At 54.4% G+C, this 27,246-nt stretch overlaps 1 protein-coding gene and 1 long non-coding RNA gene across 2 annotated transcripts in view; one reads left to right on the forward strand and one right to left on the reverse strand.

The window, feature by feature from the left end:
• Positions 1-11,348, reverse strand: part of ADGRA2 (adhesion G protein-coupled receptor A2) — a 34,593-nt gene extending 23,245 nt beyond the window's left edge. The window contains exon 1 of the mRNA XM_059156274.1: positions 10,653-11,348. Coding sequence (XP_059012257.1) covers positions 10,653-10,915 — 263 coding nt within the window. The 5' untranslated portion in view covers positions 10,916-11,348. The remainder of the gene's footprint in view (positions 1-10,652) is intronic.
• LOC131820592 (uncharacterized) lies at positions 9,979-22,816 on the forward strand. Its single transcript, XR_009349707.1, has 4 exons — positions 9,979-10,399; positions 19,473-19,584; positions 21,299-21,440; positions 22,191-22,816. It is a non-coding gene; the product is annotated as an uncharacterized LOC131820592 (long non-coding RNA).
• The last annotated feature ends 4,430 nt before the right edge of the window (positions 22,817-27,246 follow it).

Consider the following 27,246-nt stretch of genomic DNA (forward strand, 5'->3'; position numbering starts at 1 on the left):
GGCCTGTCCCCTTCTTGGTTTGTGGGGATGAGGCTGGGGGAACAGGGGAGGGAGAAGGTATGGAAGGAGAGAGGGACAGGGCTGCCAGATGATCACAGCGCGCGCGCACACACACGCACGCACACGCACACGCACACACACACACGCATGCAGGAGGAAGCCAGAGAATATTACTTCTCAAACCTGATTACACACCTGCGAAAGGGAGGGAAAAGTATCTTACTTCCTGAGAATATGTCTGAGGATTCTAGTGTGAGAAACACTGACTTAAGAAATAAAAATCTTATACTAGGAAAATACCTTCTGGTAAATAATCATCTCAAAATTACCTGCAAAATATTTTTGTTTAAAGATTATTGAATGGAGGGGTGTCTGGGTGGCTCAGTGAGGTAAGTGTTGGCCTTTGGCTCAGGTCATGATCCAGGGGTCCTGGGATAGAGACTTGCATGGGGAGGGCGCTCAGTGGGGGGTCTACTGCTTCCACTCCCTCCACCCTTCCCCCCTGCTCACCTGCTCCCTCTCATGCTGTTTCCCTCTCTCAAATAAATAAATAAAATCTTTAATTTTTAAAAAATAGATCATTGAATTGAAAACAGAAAATTTTTAAAAATCCTCCAAAACCCAAACCTCTGAGATTAAAACCTGGGATCCTAACTTGAGAATCCTGTCCACACAGGTCTAAAAGTGGTGTTGGGGTACACCCCACATTCTTCAGACTCTTCAGCCTTTAACCCTTGAACATCTTTTGCATACCCCTAAATTCTTTAACCCAGAGCTGGTCAGTGGACGTACGATGATGTGAGGTGAGTATATAATTTCAAATGTCTGGGTAGTCATATTTTTTAAAGTTAAAAAATTAATTCTAATCATGTATTTTAGTTAACCCAATGTATTGAAGTTCTAATTTCAATATGTAATCAACATGTGAAATGATAAATCACAGTTTCCTTTTCCTTTTTTTCAGTACGGAACCTTTGGGATCTGTGTGTGTTCTACTGTTCCAGCACATCTCAGTTCAGACCAGCCATGTGACAGGTGCTCAAGAGCCCCATGTGGCTAGTGGCTTAACCCTCACCTAGTTTCCTTGTGGTCCCTGGCTCCCCAGGAGGAAGTCTGGGTTGCTTGTTGGATAGGAGGCAATCAGGGTAGGGTGTGTGTGTGTGTGTGAGAGAGAGAGAGAGAGAGAGAGAGCGCAGCACACAGGGTTGGGGACCTGCTCCTGATGGCAGGTGAAGATTAGCCTTTTGCCCAGAACAAGGAACAACTCATCTCTTGGTGTCCTATCCCCGTCTGGCAGCACCCGCTCTCCCTCAACAAAGTAGCCACTTTTGTACTGGGGAGAAGCAAGGCGTCAGCTGCAGCCCACATTTCTAGCTTGACTAACCCTGTGCAAACCCCAGTCCATCAAGTCTGGAAAGGAGATACTTCTCTGTGGCAGAGAAAAAGTCCTTGATCCCCAACTCTCTCTAAGCCATTCGCAAAAGCAGGGACACCAGGCAAATACCCGTTCGTTCTTCTCCTCTTAATGGCCCCCCCTTCTTCCACATTTCCAACTCCTGGACAAACTTCAGGCAGATATTTCTATGCTCCCAGCCCCCCAAAACCCAGAATTGGATCTTTCGGCCTTTACAACGTAGATGGGGCTGAAGAAATTTTTGCTTGAGACCCAGACTGGTCAGAGAATGGCTTCAATTGTGCCAGTGGGTTCCTCTGGCACAATTCAGCTCTGGGAGCTGCCCCTTGTGGGTCTGGGGGTGGGGAGGGCAATGATTTGGGGCTGGAAGTGCTTGGGTCTGGCGTTGTTTGGGGTAGGTAGGAAGCTGGCAGTTACTGGGAGTAGAGGGAAACATACACAGGGCCTCGTCCAATGGAAGAAAAATGTTCCCACCATGCTAGGCTGTCACATGGGACAGAAGCTGGCAGGGTGGCCTCAACCATGGGGCGGGAAGGAGGGAGCCTTCGCCCTATGGTTCTGTCCAGCTTCGCAGACATAGTGCCAGCTTGGCCCCCTCCGAACTGCCCTGCCACCCCGACTGGACAGCTGCTTCCTAGGTTGGCACCAACCCCTTGCCCTGCAATAGCACAGGGAGCCTGCCAGGTGGATTTCCTTCCCAACCACACCAGCCTCTCCGACCTCTGGCTCCCCCAGCCCGGCATCTCCAGCATTCTTCCCTCCCTCCCTGCCTACCACTCCAACAGCATCAGATTTTCACAGGGAGGGGGGCAGGTCCCTGGAGTCCCCTGTTCTCTAACCCTTGAGTCTGAAATCAGGCCAAGGAGAGGGGGCACACTGAGTCCATTCCAGAACTCTCTCCCAGCTAGGGTCCTATTTTAGGGAAGAGAAGCAAGCAAGCAGAGTGACCACTAATGAGGCTGGAGGCCAAGGGAGCGAGTGGCTGGCGTCTATAGAGAGGCCCTGTGGCCTCTGGGCAGCCACAGGAACTCACCAGATCCCAGCCCCACATCAGAGATGACCCTGCACCGGTCATGTGGGCACTACTCCGTGGGACATGGGGCCAACGCATGCCTGAACCAAACTGTTCTCTCAAGTGCTGGAAGACTCACGCATGTCATGCCCCACCACCGCCCCCAACACACACATTCTGCTGTAACACACACAGATCCAAGGACCTCACGCCTGGACACTTGGGGATGCAGCTTCTGCAGGGAATCTGAGCCTGGAGTTCAGGGCATCGCCAGGGCCCTCTGGGCTCAGAAGGACCTGTCTCTAACATCTGTTGCTGGCACCTTAGTGGTGCCTTAGGGAGACCATGAGTGGGGGGTCTCAGGCCCACAGCCACTCTGAACCAGCCCGTGAAAGTGGACTCCCAGCCCTTCCTGCAGGCATAATGCCCACGGCCTCTGAGCATTTCCAGGGCCCGTAAACATGTCTGAAACCTACAAAAATCTTCACTGCTTATGAAATAGGAATGCTGTATAATTGCGATGAACACTTAAGTACATAACAACCAAATTTCAAGCTATGTCAATGAGCAAGAACTGTTTCACTTCATGAAGGAGGTGGGTGCATTCCTGTGTGCTTGATATGACAGTAAGGGTCTCCAAAAAGAAAACTGCCTCTAGTCCACAGGCCCCGCCCTGACGCACAGCCTCCGGCTAAAGGCTGCCCTCCTGTGGCTTCCCTTCCTTTCCGGTCTGCCCTTCACATCCATTTAGCCTGATCCCCAGTGATCCCCAGGGTGGAGAGGACACACAGCACAGTGCTCCCAAACTTCCTCAACATCTCTTCCCTTGGCTGGAAGCCTGTCCGCACAGCCCTGAATACCTGTATTGAAGGAGACCAGGTAGGACCTTCCTTTCCTTTCCCATGCTATGGGGGCTGTGTCTGGCCTCTGACCTCAGCCTTGAAGCTGAACTGTCCAGGCAGGGCCTGAGGTCAAGGTCAGGAAAGAAAATAGTCTTGGAATGGCTCCTATGCATGGAGCCTTCTTGTCTTCTTTTTTCTAACCTAAGCTCTCTACAAGGGCACCCCAGCTTGGTTGTGAGGAGGCAGGACCAAGAAATCGGGGCTGAGATGGGGAGGACTAATCTTAGGGAGTCTGCAGCCTGAGAAGAGCCTGAAACCTACCAGGGTATTGGGGTATTGGTGGTCAGAGGCTGGTGTGCCTTGCTAGAGATCTGGGGTCCCAGCACCCTAGCTTGAGTGCACGGAATCAAGTCTGCTGCGATCATTCATGCCTAGGTACTCATTCAATCTTCAAGTCTACACTAATGCCTATTGTGTGCTCGGCCCTGTGCGACACAATGGTACTACAGACATCAATGAGACGTGGGGTCTACAATCCTCCATTCATGGAAGGTGGAGGGACATGTGTCAGACCGGATGGAATGTTTGTGTGTATATGTCCACTTGATTCAAGGAAGCTGGGAAGTTACTCCCAATCCGCCCTAAGTGCTTCTCCAAACATGGCCTAAAATCTCAGGCCAGGTGGAGTCACAATTTTGGGTGAAGAAAGTGGATTTCTTTTCAAATCCAAATAAACCTGAAAGGATCAATTTGTTATCAGTCTTTTCTTTTCTTTTCTTTTTCGAGAGAGAGAGAGAGAGAGAGAGAGAGAGATCACGAGCAGGGGAGAAGGGCAGAGAGAAAAGTAGATGCTTAACCGAGCCACCCAGGTGCCTGTTATTAGTCTTTTACACTCAAGTATAAATTAGTCCTTTAATCTTTGCACCACAGAATTCTCTCTTGGGAGCCTTGAGGCCCTGATCCTGTCCTGCTTTGTGAGCCTGTATCGTCTCCACGATGAGACGAGACCTATGGCCCCTGAGGTCAGACACCAGCTCCCTCACCTCCTGGCCGCTGGTGCAGCAGAACAAAGGGACCAGGGACCAGATTCTGGAGGCAGAGAGCCCCAGGCAAGGTGGAGGTGGTCCAGGACAGGGCTCATGCTGAACCCTGGCTTTCTCATGTCATAGAGCAGTTTCCTCCTCCCTCCACTCCCCTGCACCTACTCTGTCGCCCCTGTTCTGCCCCCTGCCTGGTCAGTCAGTCTTGGCAGAGCTCAGTCCTGACAGCATGGAAACAGCACCCTTGCCTCCACAGTACAGCCCTCCTGAAACTTCCCCTGCCCCCTGCGGGTGTGGTCCTGAAGTTGTGGTGCAAGAGAGGGAGAGAAGCACCGGGACGATCTTTAGAAACCACCTGCCCTGGGTCCCTCGGATTCTGAATACTCTGTGCAGACATTTTGTCCGAGGTCCCCTAAATACACACGTGTTTATTGGGTTATCTGCCCCTTTGCCCTGGCTTATGTGTCCATATGGAGGAAGAAGATCACTATCTCCCCCGCTCCGTCCGCAGGGATGAGGTCATCGTGGCGAAGAGGGCTGACCCGGGACCAAGAGCCCTGGGGTCTGGCTAGTTGCTGCGTGATCTTGAGCAGGTCAACCCCTCTCTGGAGGTTTCTTCTTAGTAAAAGAAGGGTCTGGACCGAAGACTCCCACTCCTTCTATTTGATGGCTTTTCCCATCCTGGATACTGGGTCTCCTGGAGGCTGAAGTCTAAAGTTTCTGCCTCGCCACACAGCAGGCACAGAGCCCTAGGTGGGTGGGTGGCGGGGGAGGGGGGGGGGCTCTCAGACTTTCCCTTCCCTTTCCAGCTGGGAGATGTCTGGCCCCTCAAGTTCAGGCTGGAACTCCTCCTCAGTCCTCTCTCCGCCCCATTCGCTGCTCCTCAGTGACAGACTGGTTCCCCTGCCCCTCACCTGCTCTCATCCATCTTGCACACCGCTTTCCTCCCGTCTCCCATGGTCCCTCCCCACTCCCAGGGCTAAGGAAGCTGGGTCCTGGGAGGTTGCCCGAGTTAGCTACACGCCACCGTTTCTCTGCTCCCCCACCCCCATTACCCAGTCCTAAAAGCAAAGGAATGTTCTGGAGTTTGGGAAGGATGGGGGCCCGCCAGAGGAGGGAGGAAGGGGAGGAGGCAGCTTTGTCCTGTCAGTGTCTGAGCTCTAAATAGAACAGAGCGCTGGGCTGGGGGAATGAAAATAAACAGCCCCTCCAAGCCGCCCCTTCCGAGCCGTTACCGGACTTTCCTTCTAGTTCCTCAGCCCAGTGCCATTTCCCTCTCCTCTTCTCCCCTGCTCTCCTGGTGGGCTGTGGGGGCAGGGACCTCTAGCTCAGGGTCACAAAGGAGTGAGGAGGACTGGTCCAGGCTGTGTGGCACTGGGGAGCTCATCGCCCCTCTCTGGGACCTGGTGAGGAGAGCCCACCGGAGGGAAGGACATGGAGCAACTCCGAGGTGGTTGGAACTTCTTCTCCTTCAGGAAAGCATTCTTATCCCAACGATTTCTCCTGTGGCATAAGCTTGGAAACTCTCTCCCTTTAAAAATATGACCCCCAATTTAAGGGTCAATTTATGGTCAGGTTCAAATTACACTGGTTTGTCTGTGCCTTTGGGGGAAATTCTCAGACTCACCCCCCCAGGGCTAGGGATTGCCCACCACCCCCTCCCCCCACCAAGGAAGGTAATCCAGGGGAGAGTTGGTGGGAGTCGGTGGGAAGGGACCTCCTTGGGGATCAGAAGTGGCTGGGTTCATGCACATGTTCTGAGTAATTCAGGCCAAATGACCCATTCTGGGTCCTGGAACCACTGGGAAGCTGAATTATAGGGGTTGTCTTTGGAGTTCAGTGTGGTGGCCTCTCCAGTCTCTTTGGCGCAATGAGGACTCAACCAGTAAACCCCAGAGGGCTCTGATCTCTGCCCAGAGCTTGCCCTGAGATGGGACCACGGACCCTGACATCCTGCACATGAGGGAGCCCAAAGGGTCCCCAGGAGCTCTGGGAAGGGGCTGGCTGCTGCCAGCTTCTCCTGAACATAGTTGCGAAGTCCAAGGGGACCGTGGATTTTTTCTGGACTCCTCGTTCAGGCAGGCGCAGGCGGGGTGAGGAGTCCCCACTGGGCGTGCTGCAGCTGAGCCCCAGCCTCGGGAGGGTAAGTCTCCCAGCTGCCTCCCACCTTCCATCCTCAGCCTCTTCCCTCTTTTCTTTCCTTCTTTCGCTCCGCTCTCTCCCCCTCCCCCTCCTCTCCTACACAAAAGCTCTCTGTACACAGCCACTTCCTCTGGCTGCTGTCTCTGAGCCCAGACCTTATGAGAACCATATGGGGGAAAGAGGGTGGAAGAGAAGGGGGTGGGGAAGCTGGCAAGGACCCGCCCCTCCAGCCAGCATCTTTCCACTCCCCTCAGGCTATGTGCAAGGCAGTTGGCACACTTTGCCCCCAACTCCCCTAACTGGATCCTGGCAGCTGGGGTGAGGGGCACTGAGGGGAGGGGCCAGTCCAGAGGGAGATCTGTGTTCGAGAACCAGTTTTTCTGAGGCTAGAGCAAGCACAGGGGCAGTGAAAGAGCCTCACCTTCACCCCATGCTGTCTCTAGAGACCCTCAAACCCCAGCGAAAGGATCTGGCCACCACTAGCTGCATCTGAATGGCAATCGCCCCTTCTCCCCTGTGTGGGCTGCTGATGTGGTGGGCAGCTCCTGCCCCAGAAAGGAGAGGCGAAGCGGACAAGGGTTTGTGGGTTCTGGGAGAATCCAGAATGACCTGTACCTTGCCTGCCTCCTCTCCACCCAGCCTGGGAATGTTCCCCGGTCAAAAGGGCCTTGGTTCTGCTGGGAAGGAACTGGGTTTTTTAAAAAGTGGCTTTGTGTCCCTTGGGTCCCAAGTCCAGCCAGGTGAACAGCAAGTCCCTCACCCAAGAGAAGTGTAAGATAACCCAACCAGCTGCTCCTGGCGTCATCTAGGGTCAGGACACCAGGCCCTCTCCTCCTGGCCTCAGTTTGCTCAGCCCTAAGACCAAGACGCAGGGGCTGGATTTGCTGATCTGTGAGGGCCTTTTCAGTGCAGCTGGTCTAGGAATTTATGACCCTGGCTGGGATCCTCTGAGAGGCTGCTCGGATGTCCCAGAAGGTCCTTGTAGGCGATTTCCTTTTGGAGTTACCTATTATCAGTCCTTTCCTAGAATTCCTTATTATCCCCCTCCCTCTTCCTCTCACTCCCAGAGCAGAGAAGCAGAAGGGGAGCCCCATCAGCTGCTGTCCAGGGATGGGTGGGGGGTTCACAGGGGTCTTCATCTCCCTCCCGTACCTAGGCTCTCCCCAAAATTCACCATCTCCTATGAGACCTTTCCCCTTGGGGGTGAGTCAGAAAGGCCCCTGCTCTGGACAGGAGCATGGACTGCAGACCCCCCTCAGCTGCAGGACTGCAGACCGAGCTGAGGGGTGGGACAGATGGATCAGGAAGGGAGCCAAGAGTTCTGCTTTCCTGGAAAACTGCGAATGAAGATCCATTAGAAGGGGGAAAAGCAAAGAGTGGGGAGAGGGGGCACAAAGTCTACAAAAAGGCAGAAAGTGGGATAATAGGGTGGAAGGGCTTTCAGGGCAGTAAACAGGACTAGTCACGGAATTGCCCCAGAACTGCCTGGAAGCTTTCTCTGAACAGAGACAAGAGGCTCCTTGCAGACAGGCACCTTTTCTAGCACTTCTTGGCCTGAAGAGTCCCAGCACTGGAGCCTACCAGGCTTTCCAAGGTGGAGTCCTGGGTCCCTGAGGACCCAAGCGAGCAGGGTGGGGTGTGAAGGGGACTGGGACTGGGTGGCCCATGCCGGAGGAAAAGAGGGGAGGAGGAAGGAGATAAAGCCAGGGGGTGCAAAAATTGATCTGTGAAAGTTCTGTTGTTTCCACCAGGTGACAGACAAAAAGATGGCACGGGGAAATCTGTGTAGAAACACAAAGAGTAAGGAGGAGGCGTCTGGGAAGGTGTGGAGAAAGTTCTCAAACTCCTGGCCTCCTGTTTTGCTGCCAGGCTGAAGTCCCTTCCTAGCATGTCTCTTCCTTCTTCCCTCAAGAGGCATGCTGGGTAGGGATGGGTACGCTGGAGGGGCTGAGCCCTGGGGAAAGAACCGGGGCCCAGCAATCAGGGTCAGTTTAGGTGGAGCCTGGAGGGAGCCCAAGAAATATGTCTGTGGCTGGGATTCAGGCATACTCCAGGCTGAGGGGCCAGCGGGCTCTCCGAAGCTTCTAGGGCCCTCCCTACTGTTGCTGTCGGGATGCCCAGCTAGGCTGCAGGGGCGTAGCGGGGTGCTGGTGGTGGTAAGGTGTTGGCTGTTCCTTTGGAAGGTATCTTAACCCAGCTGGCCTGGGACAAAGAAGGGGCCCTTCCTCTGGGAGCAGTTTGGGTTGGGAAGGTGATCTAGCATTTGTGTTTGCTGACACCCTGTCACAGTATATTCTCACCAAGGGTTGGCTGTGCTCACTCCTTGGAGTGGCGTCGATGGGAATTAGCTATGGCTGGAAAGCATTAGTTACCAAATCATTCTAAGATGTACTGCAAAACCACCTTTTAATGTTTTCCCCCTCTTTTCTGTCTTCAGTATGTGTGGATTCCTTAATCCCAACAAGCAGACACACAGAGAGATGGTGTCCCACATATGTGTGTGAGTACAACCACAAGATCGAGTAGACACACACACACACACACACACACACACACCCCTCTCTTGAACCAAGTTATCATGGCCCAGCAGGGGCTCACAGAGACAGGGGCCCAACCATTCCACACAGCAAGCATATTTCTCCTCCAAATCTAAGTGTGCTGGGGAATGTACGGGCCTGTCTGGACCCTTCAACACCAGTGGACAATCAAAGAGACCAGGGCTGAGCCCCCCTAGCTGCCTTCCCAGGCCACCACCATATCCCAGAGCTGCTGCTGGGACGTGGGAGAGAGCAGACACATTGCCTCCACCCCCCTAATGCACACACATACACTCAGCGTGTCTGCACACACACACACACACACACACACACACACACACACACACTCACACACCCCAGCTGGGGAAAATGCAGGCCAGGCCGCCAACGTCAGAGGCTGACCAGTCGTGTCCTGTCAGGAAGCCGGCAGCCTCTGAACTCACCCAACTAGAGGCATGACTGTATTGTTCTGGACACAATCAGGATAGACTGTGAGCCAGCCCCAAGTCTGGGCAAGGGGCGGTGGGGAAACGCTTGCCACCGGGGTCAGGAAGACAGGAAAGGGGAAGCGCTCGCAGGTTGGGTCTGGGACAGGAAAGGCACGGGCCGCTCGGGCCGGACCCTCCACTCCGCGGCGTGCGTGGAGCTGGGAGCACGTGGTCGGAGCAGGAAATCGCCGCGGCGGGCTGGGGTCGCGGAGGCTTCAGCCCTCCATCGGGGAGGCTTGGGGTGGGGTCGGGGTGCGGCGCCACTGGGCCGCGCTCGCAGGCAGCCGAGTGAGGGCTCAGTGCGCGCCCGGGCTGAGAAAGGAAACGGGATGACGGAAGGAGGCCGGGAGGCAGCCGCCTCCCCCTCAGCCGGTTTTCTTTCTTCGCAGTCTTGGTAGCGAAGAAGTCAATCGATTAACAGCCAAAGCTGGTGTTATACCCAGAGGAGGCAAAGAAGAGGGCGGGGTGCGGGACCCGGTGTACAGCTCACTTCACAGATGCGCGCGGAGGGAGAGGGGCCCGAGTCGAACCGTGACGCCGGGGTCTCATTCAGGCCAGAAGCGCCGCAATCCCAAAGACAGATTTTCCGACAACTCCCGCCCGCACCCGCCCTATGGAGACCGGCTGGAAGCGGGGCTGGCAGGCTCGGGGGTGGGGGTGGGGGCTGTGGATGGGGTGCCCTCCCCCGCCCCGGGAGGAGCCAAGCCCGCGGGGTGAACCCGGGAGACTCCTCCAGTCCAACCAAGGACGCATCTGCGGAGGTAACAACCGGCCGCAGCCACCTTTGAGGCCGAGGGCGTCGATCTTTCCTGAGCCTTCCCCCAGCCCACCCACTCAGGTCCCCGAAGTCTGCAACACTAGCGCAGGCTGGAAAGTCAAGGGGCGTGGGCGTCCCGCCGGCGCGCATTCCCTTCACCTGTGCAGGTGAGTGGGCGCCCGCGGTGCCTCTCTCTCAGGCGCAGCCGGCCCCCGAAGCCCCCTCCTCCCTCCACACCCCTGGAGCCCTAATGCTCCCCGCACTTCTCCAAGCCTCCCTTTTCGGCGCCTGGACTCAGGCCTGTCCCCGAGTCTCCGAAGTGGCGGCAACGTCCCGGTCCCCCTCCTCCGCCCCTCCCGTCCTGTCTCCGTTCGCCCCCTCGTCGGGGCTCGGGCCCGCCGTCCGAGTGGGGGTACTCACAGGGTGACGGTGCCGTTAGGCAGAAGGCTGGGCTCGGGAGGCTCCGGAAGGTCCCCGCCGCCGCACACCACTCTCCTGCGCGCCGGGTTGGGGGCGCCGCCGCTCAGCCCCTTGGGCCGCTCCCCCGAGCATTTGCAGCTGCGAATGGGGACGGGGCAGCCGGGCGCACCCCGGGTCTCGGGCGCCAGGAGTAGTAGCCACGGCAGCAGCGGCAGCAGCAGGCGCGCTGGCGCCCCCAGCATCCTGCGTCCCGCGGCGCCCATCAGCCCATCGCCCCGCGGGGACCCACAGCTCTGGGGCCCGTCTGTGCGCCGGCCAGATGGACCTGGGCTTGCGGGAGGCGTGCTCAGCGGGGGCCCGGGGCGTCCGAGGGCGGGGCGGGGGGCCCTGGGCGGAGGCAAGCCCCGGGATCCCCGCCGCCGCGCCCCGGGGGCATGTCCGGCGAGCGCCCCGGCGGGGAGGACGCGGGCGCGGCTGTCAGCGCGGCGCGGGCGGCCCCCGGCGGCGCGGCCCGAGTCTCTGCGCTGTGCTGCCGGGCCGCCCGAGGCCGGGCCCCTCCACGTCGCCTGCTCGCTCCGCGCTGATCTGGAACCTAGCGGATCGCGCCGGGCTCCTGCTGCTGCCGCCGCCGCCTCTCCGTGCCATGGATGGAGGCAGCTCGGCGCGGCGCCGCTCCCGCCGCCGCCAGCCCCCGCCCGCCCTCCCGAGAGGGCGCCCTCCCCTCGCCAGCTCGCCAGCCGCGAGGCCCTAGCGCCTTCCGCTACGCAGCCACTCAGCTGCCCTCCCCCGAGCGAGAGCCGGCCAGGAGACTTAAGGCCCCGCGCGTCCCCGAACTCGCCCTGAGCCTACACTGCTTCTCCCTCCCGCGCCGCCCCCCTTCCCCGCCGGGACTCTGCCTCACCACAACCCATCTCAGCCCTCAAAGCCAACCACCACCACTTTCCACAAAACTCTCCCTCGTTCTTGCTCATCCAGCCCGCACCCCTATGTTCTGGGTCCTCTATTGACCTGCGGGTTTGGCCAGAGATGGCTGGTGCTCCCCGTCTGGGGTTGGGATTGAACTTTGTTCACCACCCTGGCGTTGCTCGCCTTGACACTCGGCCTCCCTTGGCCCCTAACCTGAGGGGCGCCTCTGTAAGCTTGCTCTCCCTCCCACAGTCCTGCTCCAGCCACTGCAGGATACTTAGGAAGGCGCAGACCCTCGTCAGCTGCCAGTGACCTCGCCCAGCGGGGGGTGCATGTCCCTGGGCCACGGAGGGGTCAAAGGCCAAGGCAACAGGCTAGATCTGGCCTCTGACCTTTTCCATATCCCCGTGTGTGTGTGTGTGTGTGTGTGTGTGTGTGTGTGTGTGTGTGTGGTGTGTGTTTAGGAAGCAGTGGGAATGAGGGAAATGGGAAGAAAAGCAGGGATCTGGGCCAGGGTGTGGAAAGAGCACTGCCTGTGAGTCAGGAGGGCTTCATTCTAGATGGCTCTATTTGACTTTGGATACAGCCTCTAATGTCTTGGACTATCTAATCTCTGGGGTCAACATGGGGCTCCGTGTACCTAATTTATGAATGTCAGTTGTGGTAGTTGGAGGAGTGAGTGGAAGATAGGGGGCATTCAGTTTCCAGAAGCAGAGGGATGGTGGCTTTGGGAAGTATCTGACCTTGGCAAAGGGGCATGGGAATGAAAGTTGCCCGAGGATCCTAGATGGACTGTGATGCAAGCAGGGAATGGGGCTAGGGACAGAGGGAAAAAGAAGTGTAACCTAGTATGTCTGCCTCCTCAGTTTCCCCACAAACTCTGCCTTTTCTGACCTTAACAGACCCTTTGCTACTGAGGAACAGGCTGCCTGGGTTGGAGGATCCCTGGGCAGAACTCCTATTCCTCATGATTCACTGTATCGCCAAAGAAGGTCACTAACTGCCACCTCCTTTCTGTGGTCTTGGCCCTGCCAGTGTGTGTGGCACCTTTTCCAGCACCATGGCCTTTCGGTCCAATTTCCCACCTCTCTTTGCAGCGCCTTCTCTCCCTGTCAGAGGTAGACACTGGGCCCAGACACTGGCTTCTTCACTTTCCGTCTCTGGCTCCACCAGTCTCTCCAGGCTGCAGGCTCTGGTTCCTGCAACTTCCAAAGATAAATAAATAGTGACTGCAAATGGAGTAAGAGAGAAGGGGAATGGACTCCCCAGCAGGAGCCCTCTGTAGGCGGCAGGCAGGCTGAGACTGCATTCCTTTGGAAGGGTCGAGAGGGAGGCACGGCTATAGGCAGGGTCTGCCATTCAATTCTCCTGCTGCTGGACAAGGGAAACTTCTCAGAGAGGAGGAGGAGAGGCCTCCGGCCTAGGTCAAGCAGCTTTTTTTGTCAATTCTTTTTGCTAAATGAAGACTCCCAAAAGTCTGGAAAGGAATTGCCCCGGGACACACACTCTGTGAGCTGTACAGAGGCCAAAGGACATTTAACTGAGGCAAAACTTCCCCAAGGGGGGAAGGAGGTGTTGCCTGGAGACATTTATAAAACATTGTCCTGGTGCCCCTGGGTGGCTCAGTTGGTTAAGTGTCTGCCTTCAGCTTGGGTCATGGTCTCAGGGTCTTGGGATTGAGCCCCACGCTGGGCTCTGCAAGGGCTCCCTGCTCAGTGGGGAGCCTTCTTCTCCTTCTCCCTCTTCCCCTCCCCCTGCTTGTGCTGCACTTGACCTTGCTTGTGGGAGCTCTCTCTCTGTCAAATAAATAAATAAAAATCTTAAAAAAAAAAAAAAAAAGTATAAAACGCTGTCCTCTCCTGTATGTCATCACGTTTGGCTTCTCTACCCACCTAGAGAAATGAATGCAGTGGGAGTTATTTTCCATTTTATGAGTGTGGATGAGGAAACTGAGTCACAAACAGTGAAGAGCCAGGGGGATTTACCTTTCATTTGCTTTTCAAGAGCTCTTTTCTCTGAGCCATTCAAAGCTTTTCCTACAGGAAGCTCCCTGGTTTATCTGTCCTCAGAGGCTCCGGGTGGGAAAGATGAGTGGCCCACAGGAACATCCCTTTTTTTTTTTTTTAAGATTTTTTCTTTATTTATCTGACAGAGATCACAAGTAGGCAGAGAGGCAGGCAGAGAGAGAGGAGGAAGCAGGCTACCTGCAGAGCAGAAAGCCCGACGCAGAAAGCCCAGGACCCTGGGATCATGACCTGAGCCGAAGGCAGAGGCTTAACCCACTGAGCCACCCAGGTGCCCCCCCCTTTTTTTTTGAAGTTTGTTTGCCTCTGAAGGAGAACTCATACTTAGTCCCAATCTCAAGAAATCTGGCTAGGGAGTTTGGCCAATTAAATACTCCCTGATAGGGACGCCTGGGTGGCTCAGTTGGTTGGACGACTGCCTTCGGCTCAGGTCATGATCCTGGAGTCCCAGGATCGAGTCCCGCATCGGACTCCCAGCTCCATGGGGAGTCTGCTTCTCTCTCTGACCTTCTCCTCATTCATGCTCTCTCTCACTGTCTCTCTCTCAAGTAAATAAATAAAATCTTAAAAAATAATAATAATAAATAAATACTCCCTGATAATGTGATAAGCTCTTTAATCGAGTAGGGATAAGGTGCCATGATAATAGAGAGGAGGCTGAAATGGTCCTATTGAAGCAAGAGAGAGGGGGCTTACGAAAAGTTTAGTCCCATGTAGGGCAGAAGAGTAACCCACCTGACTCATCATTATTCCCTTAAGTATCTGGGGGCTCACGTCCGGTCTGCCTCTCTCAAAAGAAGTTTGTCTTTCCTAGGTTCTAGCTGCTTAGCCAAACTCTCTCTGCCCCCAGCTGCAATGCTCATCCAGTCCTCTTTCTCAAGGAGGAGCTGGGGCTTCTTACCCCATTGGTAGACTAGCCTCTCCATTAGGAGCAGCTGAGAGTGGAAGGCCAGGGTAATGGTCAGTGCCCCCTCCCTCCAAGCCTGGAGCAGACCAGAGCTACCACAGGAGGACATGCACAGGAGAGCTAATGGCCACTGAGTGGTTATTATGTGCCACGCATTTGTCGACCACCTTTTACAAGAAATTGCTCATTGAGTCCTTCCAACAGGATGAGGATGACTGTTTTAGCCCACAGGGAATGGAGGCGTGAAGATGCCCCTTAGTAGTCCAAGGTTACAAGCTAGAAAGTAATAAAGTCAGGACCTGAACCTCTGCACTCCAGAGTCCAAATTTTTAACCACAATGCTCTGTAATTTGTAGATGGGCTCTCAGCAACTCCCTCCAAAGTTTACCTCTCCTTGAAGTTTTCTCGTTTTGATTACCTGGCCCTTTCTGGGCAGAATCTCTATAGATGTCCACTCACAAACCATAGCTGGTTGTAGAGCCAGGACTCCCTCCCCTAGTCTAACAGGATCAAGGGTGCCAGAAACTTTCCAAAGGAGCCTCGGTGCTCAGCTAGAAGGAATGAAGGAGTGACTAAAGACGGAACCGGCAGGAGCTAGCATGTCCTAGCCCCACGTGCTACTCTCTCCCCCCAGCTGTCTGGGGGCCCCATCCTGGTTGTTCACCTTTGAATTCTAGGTTTTCTTTTCTTCCTTTCTTTCTTTTTTTTTTTTTTTTTTTAAAGATTTAATTTATTTGACAGAGAGAGTCACAGCGAGAGAGGGAACAGAAGCAAGGGCAGTGGGAGAGGGAGAAGCAGTCTTCCTGCCGAGCATGGAACCCGATGTGGGGTTCCATCCCAGGACCCTGGGATCATGATCTGAGCCGAAGGCAGACGCCAAGCAACTGAGCCACCCAGGCACCCCATCTTTTTCTTTTTTTAAGATTTTATTTATTTATTTGAGGTAGAGAGTGAGTGAGAGAGAGCACAAGCGAGGGGAGGGGCAGCAGAAGAGGGAGAAGCAGACTCCCGCTGAGCAGGGAGCCCAAAGTGGGGCTCCATCCCAGGATCCTGGGATCATGACCCGAGGCGAAGGCAGACACTTAACCCACTGAGCCACCCAGGTGCCCCATGAATTCTTAGGTTTTCTAACTCCCTCTGTGCCTTGTTACCTTTCAGAAGCAGGATCCTAACAAAGACCCAGGAGAGTAATAGAGGAGATTATGGCCCATAATTGGGTTGGCAATGCAAATATGACATTTCTCCAGGGCTCCATTAGCTTATACAGACACTATGGAGGCATAGAACCTGTGACCTCCGTCCACCCCCCAACCTATAACTTCCTCCCAGGATGGCAGTCCCCTGGGCTCTCTGTCCTCTTCTCTGTCCTGTACCTTCCTCTGGGGACAGTGTTGAGTTGCCTGTCCTGTTGGAACATTCACACAGGGTATTCATAATGGAGAAACCCTCCTGCTTCAACCAGAAGGAATGAATAAGAACTGTGAAAAGCAGGGGCACCTGGGTGGCTCAGTAGGTTAAGTGTCTGCCTTCAGCTCAGGTCATGATTTCAGGGTCCTGGGATCAAGCCCCACCTGAGGCTCCCTGCTCTGCGGGGATCCTGCTTTTTCCCTCTCCCCATGCTTGTATACACACACACACACACACACTCTCTCTCTCTCTCTATCATTCTACCTCATATAAATGAAATCTTAAAAAAAATTTTTTTTTGTGAGAAACTACCTAGATAAATATTTGGGCCTGCAAGGGCTTCCCTTTGGTGACCAGATTTTTACCACATATTAGGTACCTGGGCATAATTTAGGCACTCCCACAGCAAGTGGCCATGATCTCTGTGTCTAATAAAATTGGACTCACCCTTGAAGCGAAATCTACTCACATTCCCCCAGATGACAGACTGCCTCCTGCACTTCGAGTTCAGTGACTGAGGGCCTGGACTCTGCCGCTGGTTTCAAATCCTCGTTCTCTAGCTTTTGGATCACGTGACTTGGGGCACATCACTTAATTTTCCAAAGTCTCTGTTTTCTCATCTGTGAAATGGAGGATAAAAAATAGTATTTACTTCAGAGAATTGTACTGATGTCACCAGGTGTACCTAAATGATGCCTATGTGGTATAACACGAAAATACACTTGCCCTTCATCCTGGTTCCTGACCCAAAGCTCCTCAAACCCTCAGTATTTCCTGAGATAGGAGTGTCTTTTGTTAATCAGGAGCCTCTTTGATCACACCTGAGCTTATGCTAATGACTGAAGCTGGGCTTCTTAGGTAGCCTCAAGATGGGGCTGGTCACCAGAATGACTTAGTGATTGGGGGGATTGGAACTTTTGTTGATGCTGGCCTCTGCCTCGGAAAGGGACAGGGGCCCTAGAGGTTGAGGTCTATAAAAACTCCAGCAGTGAGACTCAGAGTGCTTCCAGGTTGGCGAACACATCACCGGGGCTGGGAGGACCACACACCGGAAGAGGGCATGAGAGCTCCGTCCCCTTTCCCCATACCTTGTCCTATGCCTCTCATCCATTTGGCTGTTCCTGGTTTGAATCCTTCAAAATAAACCCGTTAAGGTAAGAAAAGTGTTTTCCCGAGTCCTGTGAGCCATAGTGGCAAGTTACTGAAACCAAAGAAGGGATTATGGGAGGCTGGGCCCAAGTATGGGGGGCCCAAGACTCCCAGCTGACACCTGAAATGGAGGGGCCGAGCCCTTAACGTGTGGGGTTTGTTCCACGAAACTGTAGCGCACACAGTGGAGAACCGAGAACACCCCAGCCTAGCACACACAAGGACTCACTAAAGGTTAGCCAGGCTCCTCCCCTAGGGCCTGCTGCTGTTTTTTCTTATTGGTGCTGTTGAAAAAGAAACAGCAGATCCAAAATGGAGTCACTTGTGGTAAGCCCCACATCAGCAAACCAAGACTTAATACCAAGCCTAATTTTAGTCTCAGCTCCCCCAGAAATCTGACCTTTAACCAGTCAGTCTGGAATGACCTTGTCAGCATTAGTGAGGTAATCTAACTGATAGACCCCAGCCCTTTCCCAAAGGAGGGAGATCTGGTCTGAACCAACCCACTCTTTGCTAGGAACTTCCTTTTCCCACCCCCTTCTGCCTGTACAAGCCTTCGGTTTTGTGCAGCATCAAGGAAGCCCCGTTGCTAGATGGGACGCTGAGTGATTCATGAATCAGTGAGTAAAGCCAATTAGATCTTCAAATGTAGTCAGCTGAGTCTCCTTTTTTTAATAGTACCTACTTAGTTCTATCCTCTCTCAGAGTTCATTGTTTAAGTATCTGACTCTTTCATTAGCCTGTAAGGTCCCAGAGGGAACCAGAGGAAGGAATTCTTTTATTTCTATGATTTCCAGCCTATTATAGTGCCCCCAAAATAGAAAAGACACTTATTTAATTTGTTCAACAAAGTGCTACTGGAGTCTTAGTCATTCATTTAAGCCACATTTATGGAGCCTCTACTATGTGCCAGACACTGTTTCTGGCGCTGAAGATACAGCGATAAACCAAGAGAAAGTCTGGTTTCACGACAGGAAGGTGACAGATAATATGTAAATGAACACATCCATACAGCCTGGTAAGTGGGGAGGAGATTAATGAAGCAAAATTAAGCCGCTTAAGGAAATAAAGTATAATGAGGAAGACCTCTCGGACAAGGTGATCTTTGAGCAGAGTCCGGAAGGAAGCAGGTCCTGTGGATTTGGGGGGACAGAGCATTCCATGCAGGGGGAACAGCAGCGGCAGCGAGGTGGGTGGGCGCTCTCCGTGCTCCCTCGAGGAAGAGCTGGGGACCAGTGTGGGCACAGTGCCCTTCACCTTCATGTCCCCATCACCCAGGGTACTGATGACCCTGGGAAGGACTTTGAATTCTATTCTGAACGTGGAGGAGGACCGGCCTGGGGGGCGAGGGGCCAGCTAGGAGGCCGGGCCCGTGGCGATGCCATGGCCCCTTGGGCAGAGGGGGTGGCGAAGGAGGCGGAAAGAGGTTGGAGGCTGCGTGTGGGCAGAGAGAGAGTCCGACGGGATTCCCTGACACACTGAAAGTGGGGTGTGAGAAGAGTTTGTCAAGAATGACCCCCAGCGCCGCGTAATGTCAAATCTCCGTGTTGTACGCCGGAAGCTAATAATAGTATTGTGCGTCTACTGTGTTTCGGTGAGAGAAAGAGAAAGATCGGCCCCCTAGGTGTTGGGCTTCCGCTGTGAGAAGAATGGAGTCACCATTTATTAAGCAGGAGAAGCCTCAGGAAGGATCAAATTGGGGGAGAAAATCAAGTTCGGCCCATCACTGGGGGCCGGGTGCTGGGTATACGATGGTGAAAAAAACCGAAACAAAACAAAGCTGTGGTTGCCATCCTCAGGGGAGGCTGTGACTGAACAGAGAAGGGCACGAGTGGCTCTATAATGACAAATTGTGACGTGGGTGAACGTGTGTGAAGGGAAGGGGGCCATTAAATGGAATAATGGGGGGACAGAGAGATGGTAGTTTCCACTGGGGACCAGGAAAGGCATCTTGGAGGGAGAGTGGATAGGCCGGTCTGGAGGATAAGCAGGCATCAGCCAGGCGAAGAGGAGGCCGAGAGCTTCCCTAAGCCTGGGCGGGGAAGGCTTGGTGCCTTAGACAGAGAGACCTGTGTTGTGTGAGGCAGTGAAGGGGGGCTGGTGGCAGAGGGGCGAGGGCTCTCCTCCTCCCCCCTTCCTCTCTCTGGCAGGCCCGAGGCACCTCTGGAGGCTCCCAGGCTCCTCTGAGCTCAGGCGATAGGGTGTGTCTCTCCTGCCCAGGGTCTTGCAGACGAATCAGGTCTCCGGAAGCCTCTTGATTCACAGCCTTGTCGGGTCACAGAGGGAAGGCCTTTTCTGGGGGGGCTGACGTAGTCCAGCCCATCAGGGCCTCGCTTCCCATCCAGTTTCGTGGCGCTTGGGGGGTCTGTGACCTGTTTCTTCTAGGCCCCCGCTCCCCACCCTCCCCCCATTGTCTTTTCTCCCCAGAGGCCCTGGAGAGGATGAGGCCGGTGACAGGGGGACACCCCTCTCTCCTGAGCCCTGCTGGGGTCGGACCATCCCAGAAGGAGGACAGGCCACGCAGGCCGGAAGAGCCTATGTGAGTGTGTGAGGGGGGTGGGCTGGGCGGAGGGGGCCGTGGAGGAAGAGCAGGTGACAGGGGCCACGTTTTTGACGAAGGCGCGTGGACATGTGATGTCAAGGGTGTAGAGGAAGAGTGGGAGGAGGAGAAGGAGAGGGATGTTTTCACTGAGGTGCTAAGGCCCTGAGGGCGCCTGTGCTTACAGCCGGCCCCTGGGCCACGGGGGTTGGACCTCTGCAGGCGCACTTCTCTGTGGGTTTTTGACGGTACAGTAAACGTCTTTTCCCTTTTTTATGACTTTCTTAATAACATGTTCTTTCTGCTAGCAGACTTTATTGGAAGAATACATACATACTACATATAACACACACAGTATGTGCTCAGTGACTGCTGATGTTATTGGTGAGGTTTCTGGTCAACCACTCGTAGCGGTTACGCGTTTGGGGCATCCAAAGCTATACTCCAATTTCCGACTGTGCAGGGAGGCATCAGTGCCCTGAACCCCCCATGTTGTTCAAGGGTCAACTGTATGTCCTTTAGTCCTTACCACTGTCCCATACGCGGCTGCTATACTCTCTCACATAGGCCTCAGACAGATTAAATGACATGTGTGCGTGCGTTCGTGTGACCGTGCATGAGTGCGTGTGTGTGCACATGTGTGCCGGGGCTGGAGAGGCCTCTTTTGGCCTCACTCCTCTCTGTGCTCTGACAGGGTGACTCATCGACGCAGCTGGACAGGGCCCCGGCTCCCCCAATGCCCCCCGCCCCACCTGCTACCTGGCACACCATGGGTGAGCATGGGTAGGTGTGAATCTGTGGTCTGGCTGATGACCCCACGAGGAGGCTCGCGCATCTGTGCCCCTCTCACCCCAGGGGAGGCCTGACCTAGCCCTGAAGAAAACAGAAGAGGATCAAAAAGCTACTTAGTGGCTTTTCTTGTTATTCTGGGCAGGAGGAGAGATCCAGACAAGCCCGGAGTGTTGGGGGTCCCGGCATGCAGGGGGACGTGGCCAGCTGGGGGCTGGTGAGACTCCAGACCTGCCTCTCCCTTTGCAAGGGATGTGGCAGGGGGCCCAGGCCAAGGCAGACCTCAGACTTTGTCCGGAGTTAAGCCTGCTTCCAGCCCTCACCACTGTTTATTAAAATTATTTCTATCAAAGTAGTACACACATATGGTTAGAAATGAAATAGCATGGAAGCAACATTCTCCCCAACCAGCTCTCCAGAGGCGGCTCTCCCCCTGTCTGCTTTTAGTTCTATGCTGTTTGTGGATTTGTGGATGAAACCACTGAAGGAGCCTTAGTACCAGGAGGACTTCCCTGTCTGAGGGCAGCTTTGCAGGTCCAGTTTCAAGAAGTGTCCACTTGAGCTCCTCACGGTTGGGGTGGGTGGCCTTCAGGGCGGTGGCTCTCCATAGATTTTCTTTTCCTTCCTTCCTTCTGTCTTCCTTTCTTTCTTTCAAGATTTTATTTATTAGAGGGAGAGAGAGAGAGAGAGAGAGAGAGAGAGAGAGGGCACAAGCAGAGGGAGGGCCAAAGGGAGAGGGAAAGGGAGAAGCAGACTCCCCGTTGAGCAGGGACCCATGTGGGACTGGAACATCTTTTTTCGGCTTAAAAGATGATAGAAGTAGGTTAGTTCACTTCCACACTTATCCTGGGGAAATCGCTTTGTGTGGTTTAGTTCATTTAAGTGTAAAGTTCTTGAAATTGTGTTCACCTTTTCTTTTTTACAGATTTAATGTATATGAAAGAGAGAGAGAGAAAGAGCACAGAGGGAGAGCGAAAGGGGCAAGCCGACTCCCTCCTGAGCGGAGAGACCGATGTGGAATGTGGGGCTCCATCCCAAGACCCTGGGATCATGATTGAGCCACCCAGGTGCCCATTTTCAAGCCTGATTCTCTGGGTTACTGTCACCCTCTCCCAACGCCACGGCCCGTCTCTGCAGCACACTCTGTCCCTCTTGGAGCATGCGGGAAGCCCCTCCGGTTTTGGGGAGCCTCATTAACACACAGCTGAGGCTGATCAGCAGCCTGGCAAGTTGGATTTGTAATTTGCGTGGAACCCCAATTCCCTGAAGCAGCGGTCCTCTGGATGTCTAGCTGGCCATGGGGGCGGTTTCTGGCCTGGACTTTGTCTCTCTTATCTCCCTCGGCTTCTATTCCTCTCTCTCTTTTCTTTCTCCTTTCCTCTCCTGTCCACTTTTTGTACCCTAACCAAAGCACCACCCCCCAACCTCCCTGGAAGGTCAAGGTTAGACTTCTGGTCAGGAGGTTAGGCTCTATTACCCAAGACCTGGCCAGCAGCCTTGGGCCCTGGGAGGCCCACAGTGGTCATGGACAGGGAGGTTGGGAAAAATGCAGAAAGAGGAGCCCCCTCCCTGGGCCTCCCTCCTGGGGACTGCCCTTGGGGAGTTTGGGTGTATCACCAGAGTCTCAACGCCCAGAGAGTGTGAGCCAGAGTATTGAGTTTTGGTTTCACTCTGGGCTGATTTCTCTGTTTTTATGCCCCCATCCCCAGCTAGGTCTTCAGTTAAAAGCTACGGGGACTGGCAGGGGAAGCCTTGGGTGTCCGTATTTGGGCAGCACATTAAGGGGAAGTGGGGCCTTTCCTCCTCTCTGTGTCCAGCCTCCTAATGTGCGCAGTGAGATGCCTGCTGGGAGAGCTCAGCGTGGGCCCTCGGAGCTTCAGCAGCTTCTCAGACGGTCACCCTTCTCCTCAGCTTAGAGGATCAAGTTTCATCTATGAAGGAAGGCCGAGGCTTTCCCGACAGTCCTTATCTGCTCGGGCCATCAGAGCTCCACCCCGTTTCTCCATGGAGACTGGAGAAGGCCACAAAGCCCAACCAAGCTGGGTCTGGTGGGGGCACCTGCGTTTACTGAGCCTTTATTTTGTGCCAGGTTCTGTACACAGCATTTTCCCTGCTTTGTCACATTGAAAGAAAACACGTTCTTGATTTTTTTTTTTTAAAGATTTTATTTATTTATTTGACAGAGAGAAATCACAAGTAGATGGAGAGGCAGGCAGAGAGAGAGAGAAGGAAGCAGGCTCCCCGCTGAGCAGAGAGCCCGATGCGGGACCCGATCCCAGGACCCCGAGATCACGACCTGAGCCGAAGGCAGCGGCTTAACCCACTGAGCCACCCAGGCGCCCCACGTTCTTGATTTTTAATGTTTACATCATCTCTACGTGCCACGTGGGGCTCGAACTTTAGACCCCTGCTGAGATGGAGTGGTTCAGGCTCTTAGGGACTGAGCCCGCGGGGTTGGGGGGCGGGGGGCGGGGCACGCTTGATCACATTTAAATTTCACAACAACACCAGGAGGCAGTCGCTCTTATTATCTCCCCTATTTACCGAGGAGGAAACCGAAGCACAAAGAAGCTTAAGTCTTTGGCCTGAGGTGATTTGACTGGTGAGGTACAGATGTGGGGGGTCAAACCCAGACAGACTGGTTGGTGCCAGAGTCTCGGAGCAAGCATTTTGGCTGTGTGTGTGTGTGCACACGCGCGTGTGCGCAGGCACACACGTGTGCAGGTGTGCGTGCCTGCCCGCAGTAGCAGCTCCTCGCCCCCTGAGCGGGCCATCTGCTTTAACTCCTCCCGCAGCTCCTCTGCCTGCAAGCACATCCCGAATGGGCTGCATGATGTCTTTTGAAGCCTGGGCTTCTCGAAGCCTGCACAGTGAGAGCCCTGTTCATCCAGCCCGCACCCCACCCCCGCAGGCTCTGGGCCCCAGTTCAAAGTTCCCAGTGGCACAGTGGCTGCCAGAGTGGGCCTGGGCCTCATAGGTGAGCAGGGCCAGCTGGGGACAGCCAACGGCGCGGCTCCAGGCGCACACCCAGCCTGGGAGAGGGCCCTGTGACCCGTCCCAGAGACCCACGCCCCGGTGGAGGAAGAAGGTGGCTCTCCAACCAGGCCCTGAAGAGAGACGTACCCAGGCAGGGGGGCTGGCCTCTCTCCAAGTCCCCTGGCCCTCAGCAGCGGGGCTCTGCTCCTGATGGGTCAAGTAGGACAGCAAAGAGGAGATCTCAGCTTCAAGGTTCTTCCTGTTCCCTGGGATTTGTGGGACAAGGTTTATGAGAGGCCTGAGGGAAAGGTGGCTAGAAAGAGGAAGCAGAGAGGGAAAAAGGAAGAGAGGGAGATGGCTGGGCTCCTCCAGGGGCCCCCGGATGGAGGGACACCCTCGCCCTTTCTCCGTGGAGGAGATATGCCCTCCTGGAAGCCAGCGGGAGGCAGGCAGTCCTGGCGGACTGTGTGAGGAGGCAGCCCTGGGAAGCCCTCGGGGATCAGCAGCAGCTCCGCGAGCCTGAGGCCCAGCTGGTAATCCCCTCCCCCGAGGCCGGCCGGCCCAGCTGAGGAAAGCTGTTGGCAGGGGCTGCCTCTGCACATCCTGGCTTTATCTTCCCCACACATTGAAACCATCAGGCCCGGCCCCGAGGCTTCAGCCTGGCCCGGCTCTGTCAGCTAGAGACACTGCGCTTTCATCCAAACCAGGCCAGCCCTCCTCCAGGTCCCCATGCGGAAAAAGGGGGGCACTCGCGCCCCCCTGGAGCCAATCCCCAAATGTCTTCATAATGTTTGTCCCCTATTTCGCTTTCCTCTCTGAAATGTTTATGAGGCCACCTTCCACGCGGGGTGTGGGGGGGGGGCTTGCTCCGCCCTCATCTTCCGTGGGGAATTTTAGTCAGCCTGCAGAAAGTGGGAGTTTTGGGGGGCCCCCTCCCCAAGCCCAGAGTTACTCCCTGAAAGCAGCGGGCACTCTTAAGCACTGCGTGTTCTGGGGAAGCCAAATCAGAGGCAAACCCTGAATTCCTCTTGCTCACGGCCAATAAAAACCTTGCTTCGGTGCCTGCTTCCTCTGCTGAAATCAGATATCCTAGTAATAAACAAGTCCGAAAGGCAGGGAAAAGCTCTTGCTTCTTTCTTCTGATTAGTTTTTCTTCCCTTTAAAAAAAGCATTCTCCTCTAACAGGACGCTGGCCCCAGAAACTTGAGCCCAGAGCCAGTGCCCTCTCCTGCCCTGTATCCCCTGTATCCCCCACTCCCTGGTGCTTACACCCCCCCACGCCCCCCACCCCCACTCCTGCAGACGAAGGGCCTGCCTCACCCAACCCTAGGAGGTTTGGCTCTAAGGCAGGTTAAAGGGTCTTGGGGAGAAGGGTCTTTGCTGCCTGGGAACTGGCTCCCAGCTTAAGGGGAGAGCTAGGTCCTGGGTCTTTTGTTGCTGCGAGGGGGTTAGGGGGGTGGTCAGGAATGGAAAAATGAGGCAGGACAGGGGACCACTTATTTTCCAAAGAAAGTCCTTCTCAATCCCTCTTGGGGCAATCCCCAGGCTGCAAAGAGCCCAGCACTGTGGATTTTAGTGTTGGGTGCACAGGTGAGAAGGCCAGAGGAAGTACAACGCCTCAGCTTCGAGGGGGGGCTCAGAGGGTAGAGGACTTGGGATCTTCCCTTGGCAGCCCGGGCTCCCAGTCCTGTTCTTGTCCTGTCCCCCAGTAAGCGCGTCTCTACACGTGGCCCACTGTGGAGTGCCTTCCCCCCTGTGCTGACATCTCTTTTCTCCCCTCCCTCCCCCCAAATAGGTTTTTAAGTGACTTTGCTGTCAGAGATGCTATTCTGTTTGTTTTTCCTTCTGACACTAACTCTCTGGAGAGTTTCTGGTCAAGAGAATTATGTCGAGGCTGCAGATTGCAAGAGAATTGCGCCTAATGGGGAACAGACAGACAAGACACCTTTCAAGTCCAGCCAAGTTATCCCCCCTCTTTCTCTCTCTCTCTCCCAACTTCTCATCTTCCCTTCTTGGCTTCAAAGTTGGCCCTAGTTTATGCTAGTTTCTTCGGTACAGCTGGTGAGTAAGGTCACAGATTGATTTTATTTGGGAGATTGGCAGCTGGGTCAGGCTTTGCTCTGGAGCCAGAGAGCAGGGTAGCTGGGCTGGGGCATGGGTGTGGCAGGCGCTGGCAGGGTGTGCTGAGGAACCCTGGGAGCCCCAGCTTGGAGAAGACATTCAGGTCCCCAAGGGGTGGCTTCTGCTCCTTTGTGAGCTCAGAAAATGTCTTTTTAAATACAAGAAAGGTGCCCCAAACCCCCTCTCCTTTGTCCCTAGCATATTCCATTTCAGCTCATCTGTGCTGGACTTCACAGGGAAAAGAGCGTGAGCTCTGAGGTCCCTTGGGCCCTTGAAGGGATTTTGGGAGAGGAACTGAAGGTTAGGGCCCCCTACCCTGTGACTAGCCACCCAACTCCATAGGGCCACAGTGGATGCTTGGTGATACAGGACTGTGTATACAAGGAAGCCCCTTTCTTTACCTACATGCTTCTTGAGGGGAGAGGGCAGATTCATAAAGCTTCTCGGTGGACGGTTTGGATTCTTTTGCCCTTAGTCATAAGGCTGATGTAATAGCATTCAACTGATTTCGTGGTAAAGACGGTCACAGTTCCCAGAGCAAATCGGTTCCAATTGCACCGCCCGCGACACCCACCCTTATCATAGCCCTTCTGATTGGTGGGCGAGTCCTTCCCCTCCGGAGCTTTGGTGCAGGGGTGTCTTGGGTTTTGGAAATGGCCCATTTGAGCTCATTTCTCCCATGTAGCCACGGGGAACAGAATCATCTGCCAGTCTGGCTCTAGAGGGAAAGGGCACAACTTGGCATGATCGGGGCCTCGCAGCAGCCCGTGGGAATAGTTTGAATCTGGGGAGGAATGTGTGTGTTAGGGAAACAGGATGACAGAAGGGGGAGGCTAATTCTACTCAGCCTGGGTTTAATTCTCTCCTCCCTGCTCATCCCCACTGCTTGCGGTTTCAGAGTTTGTTCTGCATTAAAGATGTGTCAGTTCTCAACAATTATAATAGACTAAAAACATACATTTCTGTTTTAGTAATACACTTCTCTTAACTTAAACCTACAAATCTGAGAATATGCTGTTTGGCAATTGTTATAATAAGCCTGAGGCGACAGAAGACACCGGTGTGGTGTAGTGAAGCTCTAGACTGGGAATTAAGAGCCTTGAGTTTCTCATTCTGTCACCAACCCACTGGGACCTCAGGAAAGACCGAACCTTCTCTGGGACTCAGAGCCCTGTCCACAAAGGGATGCCACCATGTTGCCGAAATTATCCCACCAGCTTTTGTGAGGGCAAAATGAAAGAATATAGGGGAGTGCTTTACGGGCCAGGCATGTTTATAAAAGGGACAGGGAGAGTTGATTTGAAGTAATTAAGAGATACAGTGGTTGGAATCTCTGAGGATGTTTGTAAGGACAAAGACATGCTGGAAGATTGGGAGCCTTTGAGCATCAACCCTCTGAGGCTGGTACCAGGCAGCCAAGGGCCTGGGTGGTTGATGGCAGGGACAGAGAACGCTAGGTCACATGGTTGGTCTGTCCCAGAACAGCATGCTGTTGTGACTCAGGAACTTGCTGTGGATGCTATCACCCATCTAATGAAAATCTGAGAGGATTCCGACTGCTGCCTGTCACGTGTACCAAGAATCAAAGTCACCATTTTGCTGGCTTTTCTCTTTGCCCAAGGTCCTGGCCTGTTGTGGGAACACTGGACAGACCTACTTTAGTTTCCTTTCCTTATCTGGGTTTGACTCAGCCTCCTCTGGCTTGCCTCCTTCATTGTTCTCAATCTGGAGGCACAATCCGGAGAGTTCTTTATTAAAAAGCTTTTAAGTTCGCTT

Source organism: Mustela lutreola, chromosome 18 (assembly GCF_030435805.1).
Source record: "Mustela lutreola isolate mMusLut2 chromosome 18, mMusLut2.pri, whole genome shotgun sequence".
Classification (NCBI taxonomy): domain Eukaryota; kingdom Metazoa; phylum Chordata; class Mammalia; order Carnivora; family Mustelidae; genus Mustela; species Mustela lutreola.